Here is a 17,219-nt window from a genome sequence, read left to right as displayed (position 1 = left end):
TGAGTTCGGGTTAGCGTGCGAGTCTGGTTTTCCCCCCACTTTTTTTCTCTATTGATTCCTAAGGGGTAATAGGTTATCTTTTGTGAGACAGTCTAATTGATCTAGAAGTAAGCTGTATGTGCACGTCAGGTTAGTGCGAGCGCAATTACTTTTTACTTTTAACTTATAATACCAACGCAACCTGGCGCACAAAAAAGTTTACTTCTAGGGCAATTAGCGCTCTAGCGGAAGTACTAAATAGCGCTCTACTTGTAATCTAGCACTATATGTGTAAATGCAGACTGATGTTTCAGTCTGACTGTTTTTACGGACAAAAGCCTTAAATGACTATGTGTTAAACAGTGAATTACTTGTTTTTATGCTTTTAAACAAATGCTTTTAAACAAATATATATTGCTTGTATTCAAAGTAAACTGTTTGCCTGACAGTATAATTTTAGGTGTGGGCTTTGCATGGAGCACTCTTGTTGCTTTGAAACATGTCAGTAGAGATTTGCCACACTATATATTTTGTTCCAGAACTTCATAATTACACTATTGTATGGTTTTTTATTAATTTTCAAGGGATTTACTGTGTTCAAAATATAACAACTTACTACTGGATTGGACTTTTTCTGAATATTTAGCATCAGTGTAAGGTTATGTTAGCATTTTTTATATTTGTTAGATATTCTTATATATATATAACAACCTTCTAATTTACTTCTATTATCTAATTTGCTTCATTCTCCTGATATCCTTTGCTGAAAATTATATATAGATAGGCTCCATAGCTGCTGATTAGTGGCTGCACATAAATGCTTTGTGTGATTGGCTCACTCATGTGCATTGCTATTTCTTTGACAAGGGATATCTAAAGAATGAAAAAAAAAAAGATAATGGAAGTAAATTAGAATGTTGTTTAAAATTGTATTGTCTACATAAATCATGAAAGTAAAATTTGGGGTTTAGTGTCCTTTTAAGGTTTCTATTGTTTGTGTTTTGATCATTTAAATCTTGTCAGTCTCGCCAAGTGCAGGGGAAATATTATAAACAGTGGGTTAACCCTCACTGTACAGACGAGTGGTGATGTTAACCCATTCAGTACAGAGGGAACATTCTTTGTTTTACTTCTAATATTGAGATAGCATTGTAACAGATAGGATCATTTTGTGCTGTGTGATTAGAACAGGTTCAGTGAAGTGTGATCTTAAAATGAATAATGTTTTGAGCAGTTATATGCCAAATTGTAATTGTTAATATTCATATTGGATGTTTTTATTAATAAAAATATTAATATTGAACTTTAATTAAGTGTTATAGTGTGTATTGAAGCTAATCCGGAGTGAGTTAGTTGAATGGCTCAGAGGGGCATATTTAGCAAGCTCTGAATGGAGCTTGATGCCCCGTGTTTGTGGCGAGCTGCTCCATAACCTGTCCGCCTGCTCTGAGCTGGCGGACAGACATCGCCGGAAATCAACCCGATCGAGTACGATCGGGTTGATTGACAACCCTATGCTGGCGGCCTATTGGCCGCGAGTCTGCAGGGGGCTGTGTTGCACCAGCAGCTCTTGTGAGCTGCTGGTGTAATGCTGAATACGGTGAGCGTATTGCTCGCCGTATTCAGCGAGGTCTGTCAGACCTGATCCACACTGTTGGATCAGGTCTGACAGACCTTGATAAATAGAGGCCAGAGGGTCCAGTACACATATAGGGTTCAATTTATTAAGGTGCAGACGGACATTATATGCTGTATTGTATCATGTCCGCCGCACATCGACAAATGCCGACAGCAAACACTGTCGGCATTTATCATTGCCCCAGCAGTTCTGGTGAACTGCTGGTGCAATGCCGCCCCCTGCATATTCGCGGCAGGGGGTGTCAATTAACCCGATCGTATCCGATCAGGCTGATTGCTGTCTGCCACCTCAGAGGTGGTGGACGAGTTAAGGACCGCTGCTTCTTAACTTCCGCTTCAGGCAGACCTGAAGCGAAGTGGGTCGGAAGCAGTGTCTGCTGCTTCATAAATCGACCTCATAGACACCATTTGTTTAGTGTATTTGAATACATGAGTACCCATCATAAAGGGATATATAACGCGGTGCCCCCATTTGTGTTTTCCAGTTATCTTGTGTTTGCGAAGCTTAATACAGAGCTTAGTATAAGCAGTAGAACAACCAAGCACCTGTGGGATAAGAATTCTAGTGTTTATTTTTCTGTCTATACTGAGGGTTTTCCCTAGAGGCGATATAACTCACTGTTTTCTTTTATATTGCAGTTAGCTTTATAATTTGTTGCGTCATATATTTTATATGTTACCCTTTTTTGTTAGTGTGACCATTTATTTGGGAAACTAATTTATTTGAGAGTCAGTACAGTGTGAACTTGTAGTAACTATAAAAATATAATGTTAAAAATGTGTTTTACATAGTACTATATTTAAAAAAAATGCATTATTGTAAAAAAAAGGTCTGTTTTCTATTGGATATTGATATACAATATATAAAATCTTGTTTGTAAAAGTAGAGAACATGTCAAAAGATGTCTACTTAAATAATAAACTTTTTAAAAATACTTATACTATTTTACAGTATAATAAAATATAACACTATATATACACATTTCCATTCAGCTCACAACCCCCAGGTCATATAGTTTTTTTTATCCATTGTAAGTTTCACTATTGTATTGTAACAAAAGAGGCTGAGTTTTGGTTGACACATTAAATTGTATTGTTCATTCAATACTGTATAAAAGGATAATTTATATTACACATTCACTGCAGATAACGATACTGCTTTTATCATTCTATCGCCTCGCACAGTGAAGTGTAGTATTAAAACGCCTGTTGGCAAGACTTGATTCTAACTGTGTGTGTTTGTGTTTATGTGTATGTATATGTATGTGTGTGTGTATGTATATATATATATATATATATATATATACACACACAGGTATATATATATATATATATATATATATATATATATATATATATATATATATATATATACTGTATATATATATTTATATACACACACAGGATTTTTAAAAACAGTCATGCAATAAGTATGATACCATTTGTTGGAACATCGTTAAAGTACACATTTTTTCACAGTGATTTCGATCAGCCTCACACTTGATGCTATTTCATAATCAAAGCACTTGAATTTCAAATGAGTGTTGGGCAAACACATGTTATATTATTTTCTCCACCTACTTGTTCAGATAAACTGTAAATAAATATAGAATTTTGTGTCTAGAGCTTTTTCTTTATATATAAAATAACAGGTATTCTGCTTTTATTTTTTACAGCCTTCAGTTTCTGGCATTTGATACTGAAGCTTCACATGATATTCTCCGGGTTTGGGATGGACCACTTGAAAATGAAATGCTACTGAAAGAAATTAGTGGATCTCTTATTCCTGAAGGAATACACAGCACTTTAAATATTGTTACAATTCAGTTTGATACTGACTTTTATATAAGCAAATCAGGATTTGCCATACAGTTTTCAAGTATGTATTTTTTCTATCTATTTCTATTTATTTATTTTCAGTGATTGCTGCAAGCCAATGCTCAAAACCTTTAGTATTTGTCAAAACCATGAATTGTATGTTTCTATGTCATACCTCCTCCTCTCTCTATGCCTCTGCCTCATACAGACTTTAATGCATATCAAGGCAGTATGACAATTGCATCACAGCTAAGGCAATATACACATGTCAACAATTTTCTGCATGTTGTTTAACAAACACATTTAAACGGTACAAAAATATATTTGAACCATTCTCCCTTTTTATATTTAACTGTTGCTTGGTGATGATGCAAAGTACAAACTATAGTATCAAATACAAAAGGGAAACTAAAGTAAAAAAAAAATATATTTCATGATTCAGATAGAGCATACAATTTAATTAACATTCCAACTTACTTCTATTATGAAATTTTGCATTTTCTTTTAATTTGCACACTTTTTGCGGCATCAGTTTCTACTGACCATGTGCAAGAGTTCACAGGGTATATATAAATGGAATTGTGATTGGCTGATGGCTGTCAGATGATACAGGGGCTGGCAAATGGAAGAAATTTCAAATTTATCAAAAAAAAACAACTACTGGGCATTTGAAATTCAGAGTATGTGCTATTGCTCTACCTTTTTACTATGTATTTATTGATTATGCAACTTTACTGTATTTAACAACCCTTTAAATATTTATGTAAAGGGGAGAAAGTAAACATATTACATTAGACCTTCACAAAAAGACTACATACTTTGTAAACATAAAAACTGTCTCCACAGCTTTTGCTTGTTTAGAGTATGTGGCCCTTTTTTTAACTTGTATTACTAACCATTTGTTTTTTTAATCATTTTTGCACACCAGGAAGATGCTTTTCCTCCTATGTTACTTTAATGAACATTTAAACTGAGTACTTATATCAAGCTATTGACTGACTACATCGTTTTCAACAAAGAAGTATTCTATATAAAAAATAGCTTCTGATCCTCTCAATAGTGATCTGATTGGTGGTTTATAAGTTTATATAATTATCCTTCAATTTTATGGTTTTACCTGTAAATATACACTAAATAGAAACGTAGAAATACAAATATTGCAAGTAAATGTTTTATATTGAATGTAGCATCTGTAAATAAAATATTAAAGGGACACTAAACCCAAATTTTTTCTATTGTGATTCCGATAGAGCATGCAATTTTAAGCAACTTTCTAATTTACTCCTATTATCAAATTATTTTCATTCTCTTGGTATCTTTATGTGAAATGCAAGAATGTAAGTTTATATGCCGGCCCATTTTTGGTGAACACACTGTGTTGTTCTTGCTGATTGGTGGGTAAATTCACCCACCAGTAAACAAGTGCTTTCCATGGTCTGAACCAAAAAAATAGCTTAGATGCCTTCTTTTTCAAATAAAGAAAGCAAGAGAATGAAGAAAAATTTATAATAGGAGTAAATTAGAAAGTTGTTTAACCCCTTAATGACCGGACCATTTTTCAATTTTCTTACCCTTAATGACAATGGCTATTTTTACATTTCTGCAGTGTTTGTGTTTAGCTGTAATTTCCCTCTTACTCATTTACTGTACCCACACATATTATATACCGTTTTTCTCGCCATTAAATGGACTTTCTAAAGATACCATTATTTTCATCATGTCTTATAATTTACTAAAAAAAAAAAAAAAAAAATATGAGGAAAAAATGGAAAAAAACACACTTTTTCTAACTTTGACCCCCAAAATATGTTACACATCTACAATCACCAAAAAACACCCATGCTAAATAGTTTCTAAATTTTGTCCTGAGTTTAGAAATACCCAATGTTTACATGTTCTTTGCTTTTTTTGCAATTTATGGGGCAATAAATACAAGTAGCACTTCGCTATTTCCAAACCACTTTTTTTCAAAATTAGCGCTAGTTACATTGGAACCCTGATATCTGTCATGAATACCTGAATATCCCTTAACATGTATATATTTTTTTTTAGAAGACAACCCAAAGTATTGATCTAGGCCCATTTTGGTATATTTCATGCCACCATTTCACCGCCAAATGCGATCAAAAAAAAAAAAGTTCACTTTTTCACAAAATTTGTCACAAACTTTAGGTTTCCCACTGAAATTATTTACAAACAGCTTCTGCAATTATGGCACAAATGGTTGTAAATGCTTCTCTGGGATCCCCTTTTTTCAGAAATAGCAGACTTATATGGCTTTTGGGTTGCTTTTTGGTAATTAGAAGGCCGCTAAATGCCGCTGCGCACCACACGTGTTTTATGCCCAGGAGTGAAGGGGTTAATTAGGGAGCTTGTAGGGAGCTTGTAGGGTTAATTTTAGCTTTAGTGTAGTGTAGTAGACAACCCCAAGTATTGATCTAGGCCCATTTTGGTATATTTTATGCCACCATTTCACCGCCAAATGCGAGCAAATAAAAAAAAAACTTAACATTTTTCACAATTTTAGGTTTCTGACTGAAATTATTTACAAACAGCTTGTGCAATTATGGCAGAAATTGTTGTAAAAGCTTCTCTGGGATCCCCTTTGTTCAGAAATAGCAGACTTATATGGCTTTGGCGTTGCTTTTTGGTAATTAGAAGGCCGCTAAATGCTGCTGCGCACCACACGTTAATTATGCCCAGCAGTGAAGGGGTTAAATTAGGTAGCTTGTAGGGAGCTTGCAGGGTTAATTTTAGAGATCAGCCTCCCACCTGACACATCCCACCCCCTGATCCCTCCCAAACAGCTCTCTTCCCTCCCCCACCCCACAATTGTTCCTGCCATCTTAAGTACTGGCAGAAAGTCTGCCAGTACTAAATAAAAGAGTTTTTTTTTTTTTTAAATAAAAATAATAAAGTATTTTAGCTGTGATGGACCCCTGCCTTAGCCCCAACCTCCCTGATCCCCCCTCCAGCTCTCTAACCCTCTCCCCTACCTAATTACCACCATCTTGGGTACTGGCAGCTGTCTGCCAGTACCCAGTTTGGCCCCAAAAACCCCCCAAAAAGTATTTTTATTTTATTTTTACTTAAAAAACTATTTCTGTAGTGTAGCAGCCCCCCACAATACCCCCACCCCCACTCCCTCCCAGATCCTTTTATATTTTTTTTTAAAAAAAAAATCCCTTTTTTTCCCCCTTTCTGCCCTCATTCATTGGTGTCAGTGTGGCTAATGGGTGCACGTGCACGCGCGCGCACGCGCACATGCATGCTCACGTGCACACACGCGCATCGTGCACGCGCGCGCATCGTGCACGCGCACCCTCACACCCGGCACTATCGCTACCGGTGCAGAGAGGGCCACAGAGTGGCTCTCTCTGCATCAGGGACTTGTAAAGTGGTATTGCAGGATGCCTCCATATCGAGGCATCACTGCAATACCCTCAGAGCTGCTGGAAGCATTTGTGATCGCTTCCAGCACTCTGTTAGACAACTGACGTACAAGGTACGTCCATTGTCATTAACTGCTTGTTAATGCATGACGTACCTGGTACGTCAGTTGTCATTAAGGGGTTAAAACTACATGCTCTATCTGAATCACAAAAGAAAAAAAATTGGGTCTGTGTCCCTTTAAAGAATATTCTATTAATCTCATTATGTAATTTTAGAAGTTTAAAGTATTTTAGTCATATACCATCTCAGTCCAATATCCAAGCCAAGAAAACTAATTACATGGTATCACTTTATTTAGTTTTCTAAAAAGAGTTGTTTTATTTTGCTGTAGTTTAATATTTATTAGCAGCACCTGCAAGTTTCTAGTTCACAGATTTGTAATTGTGTAACTGAGTAAATGTACAAAGTATCATGATCTTTCTATGACTGGTATCTTTTATTGATTCCATTTAAGAACTCTTTTTCTTCTTCCTCATAAGATTTTGTTTTTCTTTTGCCAGGTTTCAATGCTTTTAGTTATATTGTAATATGTGTTATTGGGACTGTTTCAGAATGAGATCACCAAAGGTCGCTAAAGGAGTACAACAGACTAATGAAATTAAAGTGAAGACATGTTTATTTATTCCATAGAATAGCTATATATAGTATAAAGAACAAAATGTGGTGCCTTAACCCCTTGAGTGCTAACGACGGCTCTGAGCCATCGCAGAGTTTCCCACTCTGGTGCTAACAACGGCTCAGAACCGTCGCTAGCACTCTCCCACCTAGAGGGAGATCAGGGGGCTCCCACCCGCTCCTACCCCAGCGATCGGGACTGCATTGTGACAGGCATTGCCGGGGCTTCATGTTATGCGTGGTGATGTCACGCGCAATGATGTGATGACGTCACTGTGCAACTTTATTTATACTTAACAATGTTAAGAATATGAGCAGGGGGCATGCTGCTTAGAATCCTGTATCTCAGGCATCTAAGCAGCTACAGGCCCCCAAGACCCACCATTGGAAAGGTAATCGCCTAACCTTTCCTACAGTGTAAGTGTTGGGGATCTGACAAAAACAAAAACAAAAAAGTTAAATAATTTTTTTCAAAAAAATAAAAAAATATAAAAAAACTTAAAAAAGCCTAGCACCCAGGTGGGAAAGTGCTTAGCACTCAAATGGTTAAAGGAACATAATACTCGTATGCTAAATCACTTAAAAATAATGCAGCATAATTGTAAAAAACTGACATGAAACTATCACCTGAACATCTCTATCTAAATAGGGGAGATATTTTACCTCAAATGTTCTTCAGTTCATCAGAGTAAGTGCTATGTGAACAGTTATACTTCAGCTGCTGCACAGCTGCAAGTTGAAAGATACACAAAGAGTCAGTAATAGCTGGCTCAAGATAGGGGGTGCTGAAGGGATCTAGTATCATGTGTACATAAGATAATACAGGGAGTGCAGAATTATTAGGCAAATGAGTATTTTGACCACATCATCCTCTTTATGCATGTTGTCTTACTCCAAGCTGTATAGGCTCAAAAGCCTACTACCAATTAAGCATATTAGGTGATGTGCATCTCTGTAATGAGAAGGGGTGTGGTCTAATGACATAAACACCCTATATCAGGTGTGCATAATTATTAGGCAACTTCCTTTCCTTTGGCAAAATGGGTCAAAAGAAGGACTTGACAGGCTCAGAAAAGTCAAAAATAGTGAGATATCTTGCAGAGGGATGCAGCACTCTTAAAATTGCAAAGCTTCTGAAGCGTGATCATCGAACAATCAAGCGTTTCATTCAAAATAGTCAACAGGGTCGCAAGAAGCGTGTGGAAAAACCAAGGCGCAAAATAACTGCCCATGAACTGAGAAAAGTCAAGCGTGCAGCTGCCAAGATGAAACTTGCCACCAGTTTGGCCATATTTCAGAGCTGCAACATCACTGGAGTGCCCAAAAGCACAAGGTGTGCAATACTCAGAGACATGGCCAAGGTAAGAAAGGCTGAAAGACGACCACCACTGAAAAAGACACACAAGCTGAAACGTCAAGACTGGGCCAAGAAATATCTCAAGACTGATTTTTCTAAGGTTTTATGGACTGATGAAATGAGAGTGAGTCTTGATGGGCCAGATGGATGGGCCCGTGGCTGGATTGGTAAAGGGCAGAGAGCTCCAGTCCGACTCAGACGCCAGCAAGGTGGAGGTGGAGTACAGGTTTGGGCTGGTATCATCAAAGATGAGCTTGTGGGGCCTTTTCGGGTTGAGGATGGAGTCAAGCTCAACTCCCAGTCCTACTGCCAGTTTCTGGAAGACACCTTCTTCAAGCAGTGGTACAGGAAGAGGTCTGCATCCTTCAAGAAAAACATGATTTTCATGCAGGACAATGCTCCATCACACGTGTCCAAGTACTCCACAGCGTGGCTGGCAAGAAAGGATATAAAAGAAGAAAATCTAATGACATGGCCTCCTTGTTCACCTGATCTGAACCCCATTGAGAAACTGTGGTCCATCATCAAATGTGAGATTTACAAGGAGGGAAAACAGTACACCTCTCTGAACAGTGTCTGGGAGGCTGTGGTTGCTGCTGCACGCAATGTTGATGGTGAACAGATCAAAACACTGACAGAATCCATGGATGGCAAGCTTTTGAGTGTCCTTGCAAAGAAAGGTGGCTATATTGGTCATTGATTTGTTTTTGTTTTGTTTTTGAATGTCAGAAATGTATATTTGTGAATGTTGAGATGTTATATTGGTTTCACTGGTAAAAATAAATAATTGAAATGGGTATATATTTGTTTTTTGTTAAGTTGCCTAATAATTATGCACAGTAATAGTCACCTGCACACACAGATATCCCCCTAAAATAGCTATAACTAAAAACAAACTTAAAACTACTTCCAAAACTATTCAGCTTTGATATTAATGAGTTTTTTGGGTTCATTGAGAACATGGTTGTTGTTCAATAATAAAATTAATCCTCAAAAATACAACTTGCCTAATAATTCTGTACTCCCTGTATATCTAAATATGAAAAAACGATAACAATATACCAGCATACATAAGCAATAATAGGGTTTGGTGCTACCTGTAACAATAAATTGAAATACCAGTTAAACCAAAAATTGTGTAAAAACAGATACGTAAATAGGCGTAAGTCTCTTAAAATGGTATTGCACTTGTTATGGCTCAGATGATGCCGATATTTGATAGAAGGCTGCTCTCTCCTCACAGTTAGGTGTCGTGAAATCTATAAAAATACAGAAAACAAGAGAGGTGCATGTGTGTACCAATAGAGAAATTAAAAAATCCCAAATAGGCCCCTAGTCGGGGTACTCACATTTGTGAGGAGCACTCAGACAGTGCTATTAGGAACAGACTGGATATATACAGCAACCCAGCTTACTGTGCAGTCTTAGAGGTCAGGAACAGATAAGCTCAATATCTAGATATGCAAAGGAAACAAAAGGGGCCCATTTAGTAGGAGCACTCAGACAGTGCTATTAGGAGCAGGCTGGGTAGTTAGCAGCAACCCAGCTTACTGGTCCCCTCGGTAGGCTAAAGTTCTGGATCACAGGAACACATGACCCTAATGCTAGGCTGCAACTAATAATATAATAGCAATCTCTGCTGCAAGGGACTCCCTATGGGAGTGATTGGTAACTAATAGGCTAAGGTATAAAGGTTCCACAGATGATATTAGTAATAAAAACAAATTTATTTGAAAATGGAATATAAAACAATTGAACCCTAAGGTGGGATAAGCTAACTGCCCACCTTAGCTATTACAACGCGTTTCTCAGCGTGTCAAACGTTGTTTCATCAGGCATAAAAATACAGCTTATGAAAAGCCTTTAAACAGCTGTAAGTTGAAAAAAAACAAAACAAAAAACAAAACAATAGGCAATCGGCATCAGCAGTGCTGAGGTGATGCATTGCTTTGCTTAAAATGTAATAACATTTTATAGTGGGAGTGTTTTAATAAATATATATATATATATATATATATATATATATAGTAGATAAGTAGATAAGGTTGAAAAAAAGACTGAAGTCCATCGAGTTCAACCTATACAAATCTAAAATACTTACAAAAAGCTCCAGTTAAGCTTAAATAACCCCATTAAAATGTGACCCATTTAATACTAGCAATCATATCCATGAATATGATAATCATATCCATGATATATAATCACAAAAACACTGTAGATAGCTCTCACCTGAGAAGTCTGATGCACAGACTAGTAACCGGCACTATGGAGAGTGGGCGGTGACACACCCCCTTACTTCGGCCAATGATCTGGCTGCTACAACGGGCGGAACTGCCGAACACGCCCCAAACAACACCAACTGTATACAAACATCCAGAGATATGTAGCGCAGATCAAAAGCATATGTGAAGTGCAGAAAATCCAAAGGCAAGGACTTGTAAAACATAAAATCCAAACTTTATTCCAAACGTTAAAAAGACGTAGAAAACATCCAATGTGAAAAGCCAGCAGTAATAGTTGCAATCAGGTAGCTGAACTGATCCTCGCGCAGATGCGTTTCGTGCGCATGCACACTTGTTCACTGCTTACCTGAGGATCACCTTTTAAGACTGCTCCAATAAGAAAATTCAACTCTCTGTTACCTGATTGGATACATGTACCTAGTTAGACACCCCTATATATACAGCGTAATAAACTAGTAACATCTTTATACTAATACATACAGTAGCCACTAGTGCATAAAAATTACGTTAGCGAGAAAGTGTTCCACATTATATTTCAAGTTTTGTAATACACAGAAAGACACTTCATGTGAGCACTCGGTCATCTAATATGAAACCCTAATGAGAGATAAGTCTAATAAGGGACTAATCCCAAGATGTGGCATTATGTACGTGTATAGGACAAAACAGTTAAAGAAATTGAGACACCTATAGTGCGTCCGCTGGGCTAAACATTAGGCTAGCAATAGGGAAATGCTTTTAAATAAAAGGGAAATTTTCTGGATGTTCACTCTTAAAATGAGTGAACCAGATGGCCTAAACGTAAGGCGCGATTTAGATGTATTTGTCTAAATTTTGCTCTGTATTTTCCTAAATATAGACAACAACATATGTTGTCTCCCATTCTCCTAATTTAGAGCCTCCTTATGTCAATAAAATGTCCCTTTATACGTACATTTTTGACACATTAATTGCCCTAGTTGGCAAATATACAAGATACGTTGCAATAACATATGTCTCTAAAATAAAAATTAGTATAATATGTTCTTAAGTGTTCAGCACATTTCTATTTTAGTAATATTTACTATATATTTGAATTTATACAACTCTTTTAACATGTAGCGATTTTTACTCACAAAACATAATGTTTAGCCCAGCGGACACATTATAGGTGTCTCAATTGCTTTAACTGTTTTGTCCTATACACGTACATAACACCACATCTTGGGATTAGTCCCTTATTAGACTTATCTCTCTATAGGGTTTCATATTAGATGACCGAGTGCTCACGTGAAGTTTCTTTCTGTGTATTACAAAACTTGAAATATAATGTGGAATACTTTATCGCTAACATCATTTTTATGCACTAGTGGCTACTGTATGTATTAGTATAAAGATTTTACTAGTTTATTACACTGTATATATAGGGGTGTCTAACTAGGTACACGCACAAGTATCAGTTCAGCTACCTGATTGCAACTATTACTGCTGGGTTTTCACATTGGATGTTTTCTACGTCTTTTTAATGTTTGGAATAAAGTTTATATTTTATGTTTTACAAGTCCTTGCCTTATGATTTTCTGCACTTCACATATGCTTTGGATCTTTTGTGCCTTTAACTAAGCGCTACATATCTCTGGATGTTTATATATACGGTATATATATATATATATATCAGGCGTGAAGCCTGCCCAGAGGGCAGTCTATTGTTGTAGAGTGAGGTTCCTCTTGGGGGACAAGAGATCTCACCACCTTGCGCTCTTTAATAAACATTGTTGGGTTTGGGTGTTAGTTTTTTTTTTGCATTTTACACACTACTTGAAGTCTATGGGAGAATACGTTAACACAGTCACTATATTCTAAGTTCAAATTTTTGCATACGTCCGGTTTTCGCTCACATGCCAACTTTTTACTTTTTATATGAGCGCAACCCGGTGCGTGCTAAAACACTCCGACTGGCAAAGTTAATGAACAAGCAGTATCACAAAATAGCACTCCAGTCACAATCTAGTCCTTAGTATGATAACTTTATTGTAAATAAAGTTTATACTACAATTTTCCTTACAAACTCATGCAACTGTAAACAAATATAATTGTATTTGATTTTGATTACATTAATTATTTTATTTAAAAATTACTTATTGAAGAACTGAATTGTTTGCAGCTGTGTGATGTAGAATTGAAATAACTTACCATTCCAGCTTATTTCAAATGTTCACTTGCAATTAGATGCTCAAAAATTATCTAGAAAAAATATGTACAATATTTTATTTTAATGAGTAAATTTGATATTTGTACAGTATAATTATAATAATTAACAATCACATAATTTTTTAATATATCCATTTTAGTATATGTGTAATTCAAATGGCAGAGTTTAGAATCTGCAAATGAAGATAACGAGAATGCACATTACAGCTCATATATAGAGATTTGTAAATATATCAGACATAGTTTGTGTATCTACTAATTAATTCAGAACAACTGCTTTGTCAATTCAGAAATGCTGTTCTGCTACTTGTGTCTTCTAAAGGGGTTTTAATATAAATGCTCACAATAGGATAGATTACAAGTGGAACGCTAATTTATTATGCGCCTGCAAGCAATTGTCTGGTTATTGTTACCGCAAACAATCAAATCTCTGGTTAATGTTATAAATGACCCCCAAATGCTACCTAACTTAAGTGCTAGTTTTCTTTTTTTTTTTTTTTAAAGTAGTATTTTTGGGGCTAAAGTCGGCAGCTGTAGGGTGTTAGAAAAAAAAAGGCACTGAAAAGTATGCTTATATACATATATATTTATGTATTAATATGTGTATATACTGTATATACACATATTAACACATAAATATATATGTATATAGTTACAGTATATACATATATATTTACACTTTGCTGCCATCGCTGTGCTACTTAACCCCTTCGTTGTGCTAGTTCTCATACCGTGTGTCAGCCACATTAGCAGGGAATACACAAATGATACAGATGTATTTGTTTCAGTCTAAACTTTAACAATTTTTACTTTTTTCCATGGAAAATCTGCCATGTATTTAATATGAAAAATGTTGTATACACAATTTCTTTAAATTAGCAAAGACATGTGAAGAATGTCTTATTACCCTCTCCACAACCTTTACTTTCCTCTACTATAATGATTAACAAAACATCTTCAAAATACCTGAACAACTATTTGAAAGGACAAGCTCTTATTATGGGGGCTCAAAAACAGTGCACAATTTTTAAGGGTGCCATTTTCGATGCAACCAAACACTGTATTAGTCATGTCTGTAAAAGTAAATGAAAGTGGAAACCAATATGGTTTTCCAAAGAAGTAGCACATGCAGTAAAGACAAAAAGATAGCACATGGCCACATTGTGAGTGGAGCAGTAGTTTATGCTTACGTTCGAACATTAAAACTGATAGAAGTAATTTTTTTGCTCTCAGAGATTCACACTTGTATTACGAGTTAAAAGTAAAAAAAGTTGTGTTCTTGCGTTTATAATGTCACAAATAAAATTTGAGAAGTCACGAATGCAAAATCGCATTCCCTATAGACTTCAATGGAGCCAAAAAGTTTAAATAAAAAACTCACACTCACAAGACGTGCAAACACGATCACAGTTATTTAAAAGTGCAAGATAAGAAGATAATATTGCATATTTCATAATCTGATGTTCTGCACATAGTAGAATATGTTCTTTTTAATCTTAAAGAGATATTTTTATATAAATATCTGATGATTTTTTTTCACAAATATATATCCATACCTATATATATATATATATATATATATATATATATATATATATATATATATATATATATATATATATATATATATATATATATATTCATACCTATATATATATATATAGGAATATCTATTAAAAAATCATAGAACATATTCTGCTATGCTGAGAACATTGGAATGTGAAATATTTACAGTAAATACAGAGTAACACTTTATTAAATTTGAATATAGCCTAAAAATGATTTTTCATGTTTTCACTTACTTGACTGCAAAAGGCTACAATGCATTTTAGAGGACCAAAATCAGCTAAGTTTTACTTCAGGGAGATCATGTCAGACTTATCTGACTTTGTTGATTATGTAACAAAATTATTAGGCCAGGGGGGAGCAGTTTATGTACCATATCTAGATTTCAGCAAAACATTTGACCTGTTCCACACAACAAACTAATTCACAAACTGTATCTCATTGGTCTAGACCAGGGGTTGCCACCCTTATATAATATATATATATATATATATATATATATATATATATATATATATATACACACATACTGTACATAACTAGTATATATATATATATATATTATATATATATATATATATATATATATATATATACACATACACACATACTGTACATAACTAGTATAACCATAGCTAAGTTTACATTATGTAGATATTTACACATTTTTAAGAATTATTCTTTGGAATTAACTAACTCAATGACTCAATGACAGAACTAACCTCTGCTTCTTAATTTAAGTTTCAGGAGGACCTGAAACTTTGGGGGTAGATTGCAGCATCCACTGCTTAATAAATCTACCCCAAACGGTCATGATCTCATGTTAAAGGGTAGTAGATTCAGGAAACACTTTAGCAGCACTTCTTTACAGAAAGGGTGATGGATTCATGGAATAAACATCCACAAGAGGTGGTAATGACAAACACTGTAGGGGACTTCAAGAATGTCTGGGATAAGCATAAGGCTATCCTATAAACAAGATAAGTTTATACTTTTAGGAAATATTGGGTAGACTTATTGGGCCTATGGTTCTTATCTGCTGTCAAAATCTATGTTTCTATGTTAAAGGGAAAGTCTAGTCCAAAACTTTCATGATTAGAGGGGAAGTCTAGTCAAAATTAACCTTTAATGATTCAGATAGGGCATGTAATTTTAAACAACTTTCCAATTTTCTTCTATTATCTAATTTGCTCAGTTCTTTAGATATCCTTTGTTGAAGAAATAGCAATGCACAGGTGTGAGCAATCACACAAGGTCTCTATGTGCAGCAACCAAATCGAGAGCTACTGAGCATATCTAGATATGCTTTTCAGCAAGTGATATGAAGAGAATGAAGCAAATGAGATAATAGAAGTAAATTTGAAAGTTGTTTAAAATGACATGCTCTTTCTAAATCATGAAAGAAAAAATTTGGGTTTCATGTCCCTTTAAGATAGAGAATGTAATTTTACTTGTATTACCAATTTTGATTTGTTCTCTTGGTATTCTTAATTGAAAGCTAAACCTAGGAGGTTCATATGCTAATTTCTAAGCCCTAGAAGGCTGCCTCTTCTCTCAGGGCATTTTGACAATTTTCCACCACTAGAGGGTGTTAGTTCATGTGTGTCATATAGATAACACTGTGCTCACGCACATGATGTTCCAGTGAACCAGCTCTGATTGGTTAAAATGGATGTCTGTCAAAAGAACTGAAATAAGGGGGCAGTTTGCAGAGACTTAGATACAAGGTAATCACAGAGGTAAAAAGTGTATTTATATAATTGTGTTGGTTATGCAAAACTAGGGAAATGGATAATAAAGGGATTATCTATCTTTTTTAAAACAATAACAATTCTGGTGTAAGACTGTCCCTTTAAATATTTTCCAGAGTATCGAGTAGTAATTATTATTTGCAAAATACAGTCAATTTCTGTAGCACTGGTTTAAAGGGACAGTAAATAACTTATAAATACAAGAGATATCTGTTGTTTTTTCTAGAATAACACATCAGCCAAGTCAACATTTTTAAAACAAATTAACATCTAGTTTGCTGCAATTATTTTAATTAGACAAACTCCACACAACAATTGCCTTATTTAGAGAGCTTGTAGAAAACAAGCTAACAAAGACATATTGTTAGGATAAAATGTACTGTTTTGCAGTTCTCATCAGTTATGTAGCAGTGTTAGCCATGAGGAGTCTGCAGTAAGCACTTTCATTTCTAAGAGTTAGAAAAAACAAAATTTCAGAGCTAAATTAAAGACAAATGGGACAAAATAAATAATGAAATTAGTTTGCAAAAGGTTGTTTTACTATGCATAACTAAAACCCAGTATATGAAAATATTAAGGTGTTTACCTTCTATTTAATACCTAGGGATA

At 35.2% G+C, this 17,219-nt stretch overlaps 1 protein-coding gene across 1 annotated transcript in view; it reads left to right on the top strand.

Moving 5' to 3' along the window:
- The window catches only part of CSMD3 (CUB and Sushi multiple domains 3), a 1,747,434-nt gene that overhangs the window by 989,360 nt on the left and 740,855 nt on the right, over positions 1 to 17,219 (top strand). Inside the window, 1 exon segment of the mRNA XM_053715303.1 lies at positions 3,294 to 3,496. Coding sequence (XP_053571278.1) covers positions 3,294 to 3,496 — 203 coding nt within the window.

Source organism: Bombina bombina, chromosome 5 (genome assembly GCF_027579735.1).
Source record: "Bombina bombina isolate aBomBom1 chromosome 5, aBomBom1.pri, whole genome shotgun sequence".
Lineage (NCBI taxonomy): Eukaryota > Metazoa > Chordata > Amphibia > Anura > Bombinatoridae > Bombina > Bombina bombina.
Note: the sequence above shows the minus strand (reverse complement) of the source record. Positions and strands in the feature narration are given on the sequence as shown.